The sequence below is a fragment of the Pelmatolapia mariae genome, linkage group LG3_W (assembly GCF_036321145.2).
Source record: "Pelmatolapia mariae isolate MD_Pm_ZW linkage group LG3_W, Pm_UMD_F_2, whole genome shotgun sequence".
Classification (NCBI taxonomy): Eukaryota; Metazoa; Chordata; class Actinopteri; order Cichliformes; family Cichlidae; genus Pelmatolapia; species Pelmatolapia mariae.
Genome location: NC_086229.1, coordinates 26,943,900 through 26,958,452, shown reverse-complemented (window position 1 = coordinate 26,958,452; position 14,553 = coordinate 26,943,900). Strand labels below are relative to the sequence as shown.

General features: G+C 40.3%; 2 protein-coding genes across 2 annotated transcripts in view; both read left to right on the top strand.

Annotated features, from left to right (window-relative positions):
- The window catches only part of LOC134621491 (NACHT, LRR and PYD domains-containing protein 12-like), a 328,927-nt gene that overhangs the window by 146,202 nt on the left and 168,172 nt on the right, over nucleotides 1-14,553 (top strand). The gene's annotated exons all lie outside the window — the stretch shown is intronic.
- LOC135932494 (NLR family CARD domain-containing protein 3-like) overlaps nucleotides 1-14,553 on the top strand; it is a 53,360-nt gene that overhangs the window by 12,657 nt on the left and 26,150 nt on the right. Inside the window, exons 3-5 of the mRNA XM_065469982.1 lie at nucleotides 4,937-6,731; nucleotides 9,514-9,687; nucleotides 14,347-14,520. Coding sequence (XP_065326054.1) covers nucleotides 4,937-6,731; nucleotides 9,514-9,687; nucleotides 14,347-14,520 — 2,143 coding nt within the window. The remainder of the gene's footprint in view (nucleotides 1-4,936; nucleotides 6,732-9,513; nucleotides 9,688-14,346; nucleotides 14,521-14,553) is intronic.

Below are 14,553 nucleotides of genomic sequence, written 5' to 3'. Positions count from 1 at the left end.
TTTAAAACCGTGATCCGATCCGAACCGTGAGATTTTTGATCCGTTGCACCACTAGTGCTAATGTTATGCTAACATAGCTGTGTCACTAGCACAACATTATATACCAGGTAGTCCAACTTAAGTTACCCTGCAAACGCCACTGCTGTTTAGTTTTATGTCTTCATTTATGTTGGAAGTGGTAGCAGAGCTGTACTTTTTAATTAGTTTCTCATCAGCCTCAGTCAGAACATGGTATGAAATGTTTAGTTACTGTTAACTTGTAACACTTTTAAATTTAATAAATTCTGTTTTCATGGATGCCTGGATGTTAAACTTAATTGTTACACCTGGTAAAGCAGCAAAGCTGATGATTTTATTAAAAAATCAAAGAATTTACACCGTTTTTAACTCTCAGTGTTCGTTTCACTTTGGGATCTGAAGCAGACAGAGTTTTGCACTCAGATTACTCCACGAAGCTCCTCACCATGGCAGCCATAATGCTCTGACAATCCATCAAGCAGTGCAGCTTACCAAAGTTGTACTAAAACATTTTTTAACAGATTTCTGCACGCCCAAATCGGTTCGAGGTCAGTAAGCACAACCAGAATTCATGCATAAGGCACACTCTCGATTTTTGAGAATATTAAAGGATTTTAAGTGCGCCTTATAGTGTGGAAAATACGTTATACAGAAGAAAATAATATATTGCGATATATATCATTACCGCACGTGCTTCAAATTACATGGATTTTAGGCCATATCGCCCAGCCCTATTATGAAGGTATTAAACAGTTTTAGTCTGACTTTTTAATTTTGCGTCTTTCTCAACAGGTTCTTTTAGCACAAATGTTATATTTACATTATTTTGAAGTGAAGCAAGTTTTCATTTTTAAAGAGACCAGTTCATGATTCAACCTACACTTTCCTCCAACAGAAAGTCCGTCAGCCCAGGAAGTTTCATCGCGTTTATCAGAAGGTAAGAATTTAGTTGTTTGTCTGTAGAGACGTCAACATGGCAGAAACACATGAAGGCTGAGCTGACCAATCAAATCTCTGATTGTTTCCATTTGGTGTCTCTGTAGCCTCAGTGTTGCTCTGCTGTATGACTTAAAGACAGAGCTCCAACAAATGAAAGGTTGTTTGGTTTAACCCTTTAGAGCTGGTCGGAGCGGGCACGCTATATTTTGCGTAACTACTTTTAAGTCCCGGTAGCACTGCAACCACATAAGCTATTGCAATATTTCTTTTGCACATGACACCGTAGTTGTTGTACTTACATCTTATGCCATCAGCTTGTCCTAAGTCACAGTTTCCTTCCACAAATAGCTTTGCAAAAACTGCATAAAAAGCGCTTGCAGCAACAAAAACATAATATTCCAGAAACACTCTTTGCCGATCCGATCAGCTGTTCATAACACTTCCTACATCTTTCAGCGCGAACTATCACATGTCCGCAATGACCTGCCCGAAACCGGAAGTGATGTCATTTTGCGGAAATGTAGCTTTTTACCATCAGGGCCTTATAAGCCTATACTGGTGTTTTTAAAAGTTATGTTTGATTTTATGACTTTCTGTGTTGTTTTGGGGATGCTTAGAGCTCAAATTGCACTGCTGGAAATAGTTTATTTTTATGCATATGCTGTTTTTTTTTGCAAATTTGTATTATAATATTTATTTTAGTTTTTCCTGCAGTATATAAAAATTGGTGTATTTCAAAAATAAAACTATGAAGACACTTAAAATGAATTTCCTGTGGTTTGAAACTATTTTGTGCAACTTTTTTGTATTTATAGTTTTTAGGGATAAGCCTCTTAAATTTCTCTAGAATTATATGTTAAAAAAAACAAAAACGATTTAAAAATTATTTTGTAGTTTATTACACTGTTTTACAATTTATGTAATTACTATGCACTTAATGCATACATATTATTAAAATTTTGTCTATAATGGTTGTATTAATGTATATCAATGTGAAATGCTCCCAAAAATGGCACTACAGCATGTAGAAATATAATATAAGCTCTGGTGGACTTAGTTCTATAGGTCTTAAAGGGTTAATAATGTCTAACATTTGTTCACTGCATTTAACAACAAACAACAATAAAGATGAGATGTGAGGATGGTTCATAGCAGATTATAAAAAATCTAGAAAAACAAATAACATGATTGGACTCAGAAATAGTCATTTTTTCTCACAGGTAGCTCTCTGTGCTCGGAGAGAGATCCTGTTTCTATCAATAGACTTATTTTTGACTTTCTGGAGATGGAGTCTAAAGGAGGATGGCCTCTTCACTGAGTGAAGCACACTCAACATAAACACTTTTTTTTTCTCACATTTTATAACATCAAGTTTACTCAGTTAACTAAGAAACAATTTTCTTTGGAGTGATGTGTGCTTCTCATTATGATTTTTTTTAACTCATAGAAGTTACAGTATGTAATACTGTACAACAGATTAATGGGCCAGCCATGCACAGGCTTCAGAACTTGCCTCTGAATCTTCTGTTTTAAAATATGTCTTTAACATTAAATCATCCAGTGGCACTTGTCAGTATTTCCAAAGCTGCACAGCAAACAATAACTGCTGATGATTTATTCAGCAAAAATCATTTTTTCAAATTTAAACAAAATATGGTTAAAACATTTTTTCAGTCGCTGCCACTGACCAATCACATTAGAATTCTGACCTTCTTTGGGATCCACATCCAAACAGTCAAAACAAAGTCTTTTCCATGAGCAGGAATTTTTCTCCCAGTGCAGAGAGCTGCCTGCGAGTGTGTGAAACTGTAGCAGTATGTGTAAAGCAGACACTCAAAAGTGCATGAGTTCTACTTTGTGTACATATCTGATTTTGCTTTTTTTTAATACATAAATATCATTCAGAATCATAATCAGAATACTTTATTGATCCCTAGGGGAAATTATTTTTTTATTTTTTTGCTACAGTGCTCCATAATAAACAGACATTAACAAAGACAGAGAATACACTAACTAAGAATAGCACAAGTCATTTATTAATAAATAGCTAAAAAAGAAATGTGTGTAGCTGTTGCAGTAAATCGTGTGTTAAGTGGATGCGTTGTACAGGGAGATGGCCAAAGGCAGGAATGATTTCCTCTGTCGTTCACTGGTGCTTTTCGGTACTCTCAGTCTCTCACTGAACGCGCTCCTGTGACTGGCCAGCATGTCATGGAGTGGGTGGGAGGCGTTATCCAACATTGTCTTTATCTTGGACAACATCCGCCTCTCCGACACCACCTTTAGGGAGTCCAGCTCCATCCCCACAACACTACTGGCCTTACGGATCAGTTTATCCAGTCTGTTGGCATCAGCGACCCTCAGCCTGCTCCCCCAGATTGCAACAGCATAGAGGATCGCACTGGCCACAACAGATTTGTAGAAAATCCTGAGCATTTTCTGGCAGATGTTGAAGGACCTCAGTCACCTCAAAAATTAGAGACGACTCTGGCCTTTTCTGTAGAGTGCTGTGGTGTTTTTAGCCCAGTCCTGTTAGAATGCCTGGGTCGTTGACCCAGGGCTTTTGAGTTGTTATCATTTATCATTTCTAGTCTCTGGTTTCTTAAGTTCTGTCTTATGGTTTATATCTATGTTTTCTAGTTGCTCTGTCTCCCCTGTCAGCTGTATCCCCTTGTCAAATTCGCGTCTCTGTGTTATGTTTCCTGTTTTACTTTGGAGGTGCGTGTCTTATGTTAATGTGTCTGGCTTTGCTTCCTTGTCTCGTTAGTTCTGATTTCTCCCAGCTGTGCCCTCCTTCTGTGTCTCATTCCCCTCGTTACTTCCCAGTGTACTTAAACCCTGTGTTTCCTTGAGTCAGTGTTGCGTCGTCCCCCATGCTGTGTGGATCTCGCTGTGTTTCCCGTGAGTTTATGTTGTTTCCCAGTTTAGTTTAGTTTACTTTGCTTTGTACGCTTGTTTCCCTGTGCCAGCAAATAAAGCTGAGTATTTTGAGTTCATCCGTTGAGTCTGAGTCTGCACTTTGGGTCCACCACTCCTGCTTGCCTGCCTGCCACACAGCCAACCTTAACAAGTCCAGTTTATTGTCAATGTGTACTCCAAGGTATTTATAGTCCTCCACAATGTCAACACTGACCCCCTGGATTGAAACAGGGGTCAAGTGTTTCCTGGTCTTCCAGGAAACAGGAATTCCATAAAGACATCACAGCTGTGGCTTTGGGACAACCCCATCGGACATCTCTGTCGAGACCTGAAAATGTGTCTCTCTGACAGTTCCATCCTGGCTGAGTCTGAGAGGATTTGCAAAGAAGAATAGTAGAAAATCTCTATCATTCTCAAAAAGATTTGAGACTGAAATTACAAATAGTTCTGTTCTTTAACGAGGGGACTAAGTCACTTCAATGACTATAGCATCAGGCTGCCACATAAGAAAAGTGAAGGGGGGATATGGATACTTTCTGAGCCTACTCTATATGATTTTTCTTCAGCAGTGTAGAACACGATCTCAAATTCAAGAAGTGACTAACAACTTGACACCTTGAGTCAGAGTATCAGGCAGAGACAGCTGAAACATGGGTATGTTTATCTGAAGGTCAAGCTTAGCTAGCACACCCCAAAATTCTTAAAAAATAAATGATACACCTCCAATTTCCCACTGATTAAGCAGAAGGTACTTTACAAAATGTAAAAAAAAAAAAAAAAAAAAAAACCCTATGTAAAGGATTAATTACTAAATGATCAGACCACTGTCATCAAATCATTTTCTCACTGGGGTCCTTTGAGTTTTCTCATCTTTACTTCACATATAAATCAAACTGTTCTTGCAATTTAATGTTAAATAAATTAAAATGATGACCTTTCAAAAAAATCCTAAATATCTTATGAGATCTAAACAAACGTTACCAAGAGGTAAATAAATTAAGTTATTCACACTACATAAACTGCAATTTGCCAATCATATCATCTTCTGTTTCAAATTCAGAGGCTCTTCAGTGCTGTCGGCTTAAATTCAAGTCTAACCTGGTAGAGCAGTTCCAGTGTGTGTTTGAGGGCATCGCTAAAGCAGGAAACCCAACCCTTCTGAATCAGATCTACACAGAGCTCTACATCACAGAGGGAGGGACTGCAGAGGTCAATGATGAACATGAAGTCAGACAGATTGAAACAGCATCCAGGAAACCAGACAGACCAGAAACAACAATCAGACAAGAAGACATCTTTAAAGCCTCACCTGGAAGAAATAAATCAATCAGAACAGTGCTGACAAAGGGAGTGGCTGGCATTGGGAAAACAGTCTTAACACAGAAATACACCCTGGACTGGGCTGAAGACAAAGCCAACCAGCACATCCAGTTCATATTTCCATTCACTTTCAGAGAGCTAAATGTGCTGAAAGAGGAAAAGTTCAGCTTGGTAGAACTTGTTCATCACTTCTTTACTGAAACCAAAGAAGCAGGAATCTGCAGCTTTGAAGACTTCCAGGTTGTGTTCATCTTTGATGGTCTGGATGAGTGTCGACTTCCTCTGGACTTCCACAAAACTACAATCCTAACTGACCCTAGAAAGTCCACCTCAGTGGATGTGCTGCTGATAAACCTCATCAGGGGGAAACTGCTTCCCTCTGCTCGCCTGTGGATAAGCACACGACCTGCAGCAGCCAATCAGATACCTCCACAGTGTGTTGGCAGAGTGACAGAGATCAGAGGGTTCATTGATCCACAGAAGGAGGAGTACTTCAGGAAGAGATTCAGAGATGAGGAGCAGGCCAGCAGGATCATCTCCCACATCAAGACATCACGAAGCCTCCACATCATGTGCCACATCCCAGTCTTCTGCTGGATCACTGCTACAGTTCTGGAGGATGTGCTGGAAACCAGAGAGGGAGGACAACTGCCCAAGACCCTGACTGAGATGTACATCCACTTCCTGGTGGTTCAGGCCAAAGTGAAGAAGGTCAAGTACGATGGAGGAGCTGAGACAGATCCACACTGGAGTCCAGAGAGCAGGAAGATGATTGAGTCTCTGGGGAAACTGGCTTTTGATCAGCTGCAGAAAGGAAACCTGATCTTCTATGAATCAGACCTGACAGAGTGTGGCATCGATATCAGAGCAGCCTCAGTGTACTCAGGAGTGTTCACACAGATCTTTAAAGAGGAGAGAGGACTGTACCAGGACAAGGTGTTCTGCTTCATCCATCTGAGTGTGCAGGAGTTTCTGGCTGCTCTTCATGTCCATCTGACCTTCATCAACTCTGGACTCAATCTGCTGGAAGAGGAACAAACAACCTCCCTGAAGTCTGAAATGAAAGAATATTCAGAGAATCTCTTCTACCAGAGTGCTGTGAACAAGGCCTTACAGAGTCCAAATGGACACCTGGACTTGTTCCTCCGCTTCCTCCTGGGTCTTTCACTGCAGACCAGTCAAACTCTTCTACGAGGCCTGCTGACACAGACAGGAAGTAACTCACAGACCAATAAGAAAACAGTCGAGTACATCAAGGAGAAGCTCAGTGAGAATCTGTCTGCAGAGAAAAGCATCAATATGTTTCACTGTCTGAATGAACTGAATGATTGTTCTCTAGTGGCGGAGATCCAACAGCGCATGAGTACAGGACTTCTCTCCGCAAATTATCTGTCTCCTGCTCAGTGGTCAGCACTGGTCTTCATCTTACTGTCAACAGAAAAAGATCTGGATGTGTTTGACCTGAAGAAATACTCTGCTTCAGAGGAGGCTTTTCTGAGGCTGCTGCCAGTGGTCAAAGCCTCCAACAAAGCTCTGTAAGTAAATATGTGATCATAGCTTTAGTTTTGAAATGTTGATTCTACTTAACAAACAAATCAGGTTAGCAATTAACACATCTACAAACTGTGATGGGTTCTGCAGCATTCAAAATCTTTTTAAAAATTGTATTATAAATGACATTATAAATGATCAATTTCAGAAAGCAAAGACGTTCCACTTGTGTCAGCATTTCTGCTCATCGCCTTTACCTCCATCTTTTAACATGGACACTGTTTTATACAATTATTCTTATAAGTACAGTGATACATCTAGAATTACACTGTTGTTAGACTCGTGCCCTCCACCATTATGACTTGATGCATTCTCGATCATCCAGGAAATTAAATCTCTAAAAGTTTATTCTGTTCATCTGGACGTAGCGTTTTCAGTGGAAGAAACATTTCGTCATTCATCCAAGTGACTTTTTCAGTCTCAGCTGACTGCAGGTTTCCCCAATTTTATAAACAGTACGTTTGCATAATGATTATAACCAGGCCACTGAGGGAACAATAGCCTGGGAGGTCAGTTCCTTAATCTTAATTATGCAAATTCTCATGACACTTGATCAACAAGCACTGACAAAACGCACTGATCAAAAACCACTGATCAATGGCCATGAGTATAGAGTCTGTATGGTTTACCAAAAATATATAAACAGGATGCAGCTTTAAGATCGATTGTCTGCATGATCAACTCAGTCACCTATAACATCTCCCAAATTTCTGGCTTCGATCCTCAACCCGCTGGTATGCAGCTCTGAACACCACATCACTTCACTTTACTTGCATCCCAGTCACGGAAAAGTTGGAGGTAGTCTGTAAGAGATTACAGGATGACACCAACCTCAGCAACAGGACCACTCTCAGCATCGACCAAGTGTGTTTGCTTTTGGAACTCTGTCTTCATTCCAACTACTTAACATACAAGGGTCAGTTCTACAGGCAGAAACATGGGTGTGCCATGGGCTCCCCAGTTTCACCCATCGTGGCCAATTTGTACATGGAAGAAGTGGAAAAGAGGGCTTTGCTATCCAACCCTGGAATACCACCAAGCAGTTGGTTCAGATGTGTGGATGACACCTGGGTGAAAATCAAATCTCAGGATGTTCCAAAAATCATGGATCACATTAACTCAGTGGACTGACACATCAAATTCACCAGGGAGGATATGAAAAGTGGCAGGTTAGGCTTCTTAGACTGTGAGATTTCCATCAGTAATGGGGGACATATAAAAGCTGACGTGTAAACCTACGCATACGGATCAGTATTAAAGGTTTGAGTCTCATCATCCACTGGAGCACAAACTGGGTGTCATCAGGACGCTACAACACAGAGCGAACACCATCCCCACGGACACAGCGGCCAGGGAGGCAGAAGAACAGCACATCAAGAAGGCCCTGAGTGAATGTGGTTATCCCAGCTGGACTTTTGTCAAAGCTGGAAAGGTGCCTAAAGAAAGCTCCACCTGATCCAGGAGAGAAGGACAACCGCTGCCCAAGCGAAAACCTGTAGTGATCCCATATGTGTCAGGAGTATCGGAGCAGTTGAGACGCATTTTTTCTAAACACCGGGTCCCTGTGGCTTTTATTACCCCAAAACACGCTGCGCCAAAAATTGGTCCACTCCAAGGATCAGGTCCCCGACACAAACAGAGTAACATAGTCTACACTGTTAAGTGCCAGGAGGATTGCCAGGATTTATACATCGGGGAAACCAAACAACCTCTGGCGAAGCGAATGACACAACACAGAAGAGCTACCTCGTCAGGCCAGGACTCAGTCTGTCAGTCTGTTTACAACTACAGGCCAGTGGACACTCTTTCAAGGATGAGGATGTACACATCTTGGAAAGGGAGGAACGCTGGTTTGAGCGCGGAGTCAATGAGGCCATTTACGTGAAAAGGGAAAGACCATCTCTGAACCGAGGAGGGGGCCTACGGGTACATCTTTCGCCATCTTACAATGCTGTGATTGCAGCCATTCCCCAACTCTCTGTGAATGGTACTCATGGCCATTGATCATTAGTCTTTGATCAGTGGGTTTTGGTCAGTGTTTGTTGATCAATGGTCATGAGAATTTGCATAATTAAGATCAAGGAACTGACATCACAGCTCATTGTTCCTTCAGTGGGCTGGTTTATAAGGTTTGGGGAAACCTGCAGTCAGCTAAGACTGAAGAAGTCACTTGGATGAGTGACGAAACGTTTCTCCCACTCCCACAAAACGCTACGTCCAGATAAGCAGAATCAACTTTTGAAGACCTCCGCTATTATATTTCAGAGTCAGGAATCAGAAGATCTTGCTTGCATCCAAGGGCCAGAAATTATGTCTTGTTTGAGACTTAAAGTTTGTATTCAAAATGTTAAAAGGAGAGGGAGATGGAGCTCATAAAGATGGAATGTTTCCTGAAACAAGCATATTATTAAAAAAAAAAGGTCCAGTATGTGATAAAGTACAAGTACAAGTACAAGTACAAGTACGGATAATGTTGAGTTGCATCGACCAACAGTTATAACAGACATTAGAATTAGGAAGTGAAGTATTGTAATACATACTGGTACGACTTTTATAACTAAATATATGAGCCTGTCATTAAATTATATTCCAATAAGGGGTTTTAGTTATGCTTTTATTAAGAAAAGTTAAATGGTTTCCTTCCATTTAAGACTTATATTTAGAGATTTTTAGTTAACCATGTCTTGTAGTGACCTCCAGTATATTTATTTTTCTTTTCAAGGTTGAACAAATGTCACAAATGTCATCTTTTGTTCTTTTATTTAGGCTGAGTGTCTGTAAACTGTCAGAAGAAAGTTGTCAAGCTCTGTCCTCAGTTCTCAGCTCCCAGTCTTCTAGTTTGAGAGAGCTGGACCTGAGTACCAACAGCCTAAATCATTCAGGCGTGAAGCTTCTGTCTGCAGCAATAGAGAGTCCACATTGTAAACTGAATACTCTGAGGTCAGATCAGTTATACTCAGTTTTTTGTTATTTTTTTTTTTCTTTTGTTTTCAACTGATAAAATTAAACAGTTAAAAACTTGTAGCCCATAAATTTTTAATCGCATTGTAATATTTAAAAAACTGTTGCATTTTTAACCCATTTAACCCCAGACATTATAGATTCTCTAAAAGACATTGCTAAACACAGTAGCTCCTCACTACACCCTTATTACAGTTTAACACGAGTGTTATTTAATTGTTCATGTTTTCCTTTTCAGACTCAGTCTCTGTAACCTCTCAGAGATGAGCTGTGAAACGCTTTCTGCTGGATTGAAGAATCTAAACTGCAAGCTGTCTACTCTGAGGTCAGATAAAGAGGTTTTCAGAATTAACCAATTAAAGTTCATTCATTTCTTGATGTATACAGTGGCTTGCAAAAGTATTCAGCCCCCTTGAACTTATCTACATTCTGTCACATTACAGCTACAAACATGAATGAATTTTATTTGAATTACATGTGAAAGACCAAAACAATACAATGAGGTGTACACGTCAGAAGTGGAACAAAAATCATACATGATTCCAAACATTTTTTACAAATAAAAAAATAAAAATTGGGGTGTGTGTAATTATTCAGCTCCCTGAGTCAATACTTTGTAGAACCACCTTTTGCTGCAATTACAGCTGCCAGTCTTTTAGGGTATGTCTCTACCAGCCTTGCACATCTAGAGACTGAAATCCTTGCCCATTCTTCTTTGCAAAACAGCTCAGTCAGATTAGATGGGCAGCGTTTGTTTTCAGATCTTGCCATAGATTCACAGAGTCACCATGGGTCTCTTGGCTGCAGTTCTGATCAGCGGTCTCCTTGTTCGGCCTGTGAGTTTAGGTGGAAGGCCTTGTCTTGGTGGGATTACAGTTGTGCCATACTCCTTCCATTTCTGAATGATTGCTTGAATGACTGCTCCGTGGGATGTTTGCCTTGAGGTGACTTTTGTTGTGATTTGGCGCTATATAAATAAAATTGAATTGAGGCTTGGGAAATCTTTTTGTAGCCTAAGCCTGCTTTAAATTTTTCAATAACTTTATCCCTGACCTGTCTGCTGTGTACTTTCCACTTCATGGTGTTGTTGCTCCCAATATTCTCTTAGACAACAACTTCTGAGGCCATCTTAGAGCAGCTGTATTTGTACTTATATTAGATTACATTAGCACTGATATTAGATTACACACAGGTGCACTCTATTTAGTCATTGGCACTCATCAGGCAATGTCATGGGCAACTGACTGTTACACACACCCCACTTTTCAGTTATTTATTTGTAAAGAAAACAATGGAGTCATGTAGTGTGGAATTCCAATAAAACTGATTCATGTTTGTGGCTGTAATGTGACAAAATGTGGAAAAGTTCAAAGGGGGACCAATACTTTTGCAAGTAACTAAAAAGCCTTTTAATATGGTTTCCTGAAGTATTATTGGAAAAAGGGTATTAAATTTTGATAATTGCTCCACACTGATTATAAGTTAACACCAGTGTTTGTTTGTTTTGTTTTTGTTTCTTTTTTTGTTGTTGTTGTTGTTGTTTTTTTGTCATTTTCAGAATGAGTCTTTGTAACCTCTCAGAGACAAGCTGTGAAACTCTTTCCTCAATTCTCACCTCCCAGTCCTCTATTCTGGGAGAGCTGGACCTGAGTAACACCAACCTGCAGGATTTAGGAGTCAAGCTTCTGTCTGTTGCAGTGGAGAGTCCACAATGTAACCTTGAAACTCTCAGGTCAAGAATCAAAGCTTTCCACAGATGATCATTTAAAATGTGATTTATTATTGTTGCACAAATATAAGAATTGTTAAGAGTTTTTTTTTTTTTAAGTGTGACAGTTTTTATTTGTTTGTTTGTATTTCAAAAATTACTTCATGCACTAATAAACTTGTACATAGTCATTTTGTGTTCAAAACATACCAATTTACTTTTATACTGGTAGGCCGAAAATGACCAAATTACTTGTTGAGGTTTCTTTTGGGGTGGAGGTGTTTAAGTACCTCGGGGCCTTCTTCACGAGTGGGGGGAGAAGGGAGCAGGAGCTCAACAGACGGATTGGTGCAGTGGCCGCAGTGATGCGGACGCTGTACCGTTCTGTTATAGTGAAGAGAGAGCTGAATGTAAAAGCGAAGCTCTCAATTTACCAGTCGATCTATGTCCCTACCGTCGCCTATGGTCACGAGCTGTGGGTAGTGACCGAAAGAACGAGATGGCGGATACAAGCAGCGGAAATGGGACCATTAAAAAATGCAATCAAATTTGTTAATGGTCCGACTAAAAAAATCCTAGGACGCATCATTGCGACCAACTGTTTGAGTAAAAAAAGAAAAAAGAAAAGTCTCTTCAACTCTGAAAGTCTCTGTGTGGTCAACGACACACATTATGCTCCTATCTAAACCAATTGCAGATAATCAGGGGCGGGATCTCTCTGATTGGATGTTGTCCAGTTGAAGTGCAGGTGGATAGAGAGAGGTGAGTAGCTTGAATAAAGAGATGAGGCTCAAAAACGTTTTCAACAACCACCAAACAGCAAATAAGAACAGATAAACAGATTCCACACTAAGACGTAAACACAGAGTGGACACGTCACATCAGAATCAGGTTTCTCTTTCTCAGCTTTCTCACATGACTTCCCGTGCTGGACAGGCCGACGAAGCTGAAAGCCGACAGCTTACTGATTCTAAGGCGTCGGGTCTACGCTTTGTGTTTACATCCAGCAACAAAAGAAGATCCAAACTATGCTTCAAATTTGATAAATATCATCATTAATCTACTCTTAATTTTGCTGTTTTGCTTCCACCACAAGAAAATAACACTTCATGCACAGCTCTCTGTCTCTGTGTATTTCACGAACAGTTTCTCATCTCAGATCTTAATTTTTGCATTATTCATTTGCTTATTACCATTGGTTACAGCGCTGTCGGTGACTTTCTTTCTTTGTTTTCTTTTTGTTTTTCTTACTTAAGTGACCTCAGACAAAAAAATACTGACAAAATGTAAACTTTTTAAAAATTACGTTAAATTGCAGAATATTTTTAAGGTTTTCTGCTATAAAAAGCCAAGTCTGGAAAATCTCCTTCATGTTCTGTGTTTTATCCTCAGTTACTTTGACACAAAGGCATCTGCTGTGATGCTCACACCTCCTATAAAGTCTCACAAGTGTCAGTACTGATAAATGATCAGAATGATATTATTTTTGACTGTCTGAGGCAAAATTGAATCGAATCGAATGGATTGTGGAAAACAGTGATGATACCCAGCCCTAGTGAGTAGCCTAGGCCTGGCAGAAGTGGATGTAGCTGTGGGTAATAAGAAAAGATGAAAAGAAGTATTGATATTTTTTTGTTAAGTTAAGGCCAGATCCGTCTGAAATTCATAGCCAGTGCTCTGACATGGAGCCATCAATCTCTGAACGCTGAGAAAGCTCACTGTATCCAAAAAACACGTTAGTTGCGATAAATGCACTGTCCAATTGTCCCCTCTCCCCACTGCCTATCAGCGGCAGGCAGCAGCAAACAGGTCATCAGAGGAGACTGATGTGATGATTAAGTTTAACATCGTCTAAAATAGACCTTCCCAAAGTGTGGGGCCCGCCCCCTAGGTGGGGCGCAGAGCCAATGCAATTACTTGTATTTGTTTAATTGTCTACTAAATGTTTGAGGTGTGAAATATACCACAAAGGAGCAAAACATGGGTGTGTGTGGCTGGAGGATGTGTTTGTGCATGCATGCGTGCGTGCGCGGGGGTTGGGGAGAGGGGTGCCCACATGGACATTTTAAAAGACATAGTCCTTTCTTTAGTTTTATTCTGCACTTTATTACATCAGATTAATTAGAGGTTCAGTCACTCTGCCTTCTGTATTACTCCAATACATGACAACATGCCAAGGCTAGATGTACAGCACAAATAATTCTGTTAAAGGTCTCCTCAGCGCTGGAAGGCAAGACATGCCAACAGCAACTCTGTAGCTCTCAACCAACCATGCTCTTTATATCATGTCAAATGGCTAATTTGCATTCTATTTCCTTTCTTACCACAAAGAGTAATGGCTAAAAGTGTTTTTGTGGGGTCAGATCCAGTGGGCATGCACTTAAAGAAGTTAGAATACTTGCTCCTTCTAAACTGTCCAAAGGTGGAGGTTTGTCTCTCTGAATCATCTCTTTGTTATTCTGCTATATGCTCAAGCTGTTGGTTGACCTCCCATGATGCTCTGCTTTCTTCTCCACTCCTCTCTTTTCACTCCTGATGCTTTTATGTGCCACTACTGCATGTCCTTAAACTTTTTCTTCTTTCTTCTTAGTTTGTGTTTTGTTCTTGTCTCACTGAGATCATCTCTTCTCTTTCCCCTCACCTGGCAACCAGTCATGGTAGATGGTCTTCTTGTCAATTGTGTCAATGGGAGTTCTTCCTTCCCACCATCACCAAATGGTGATGCTGATCAGAGTAAATAGTCTGATAGTTGGGGCTTTCTCTCTAATATTGTAGGCTGTTACCTTACACTGTTAAACAGCTGTTGTCTGTTGGGAATTGTCACTTATAAATAAAGTTAAATTTAATGCATGTAAATGGATAGATGTTATTGTATATGACAAACAGAAAATTATTGTTGACAGATGGATTGTTGTTTTGTGTGTCTGCAGTCTGTCAGGCTGTCTGATCACAGAGGAAGGCTGTACTTCTCTGGCCTCGGCTCTGAGCTCCAACCCCTCCCATCTGAGAGAGCTGGACCTGAGCTACAATCATCCAGGAAACTCAGGAATGAAGCTGCTGTCGGCTGGACTGAAGGATCCATGCTGGAGACTGGACACTCTGAGGTATAGAGAGGATGTCTGATAGAGAAGGAAGAG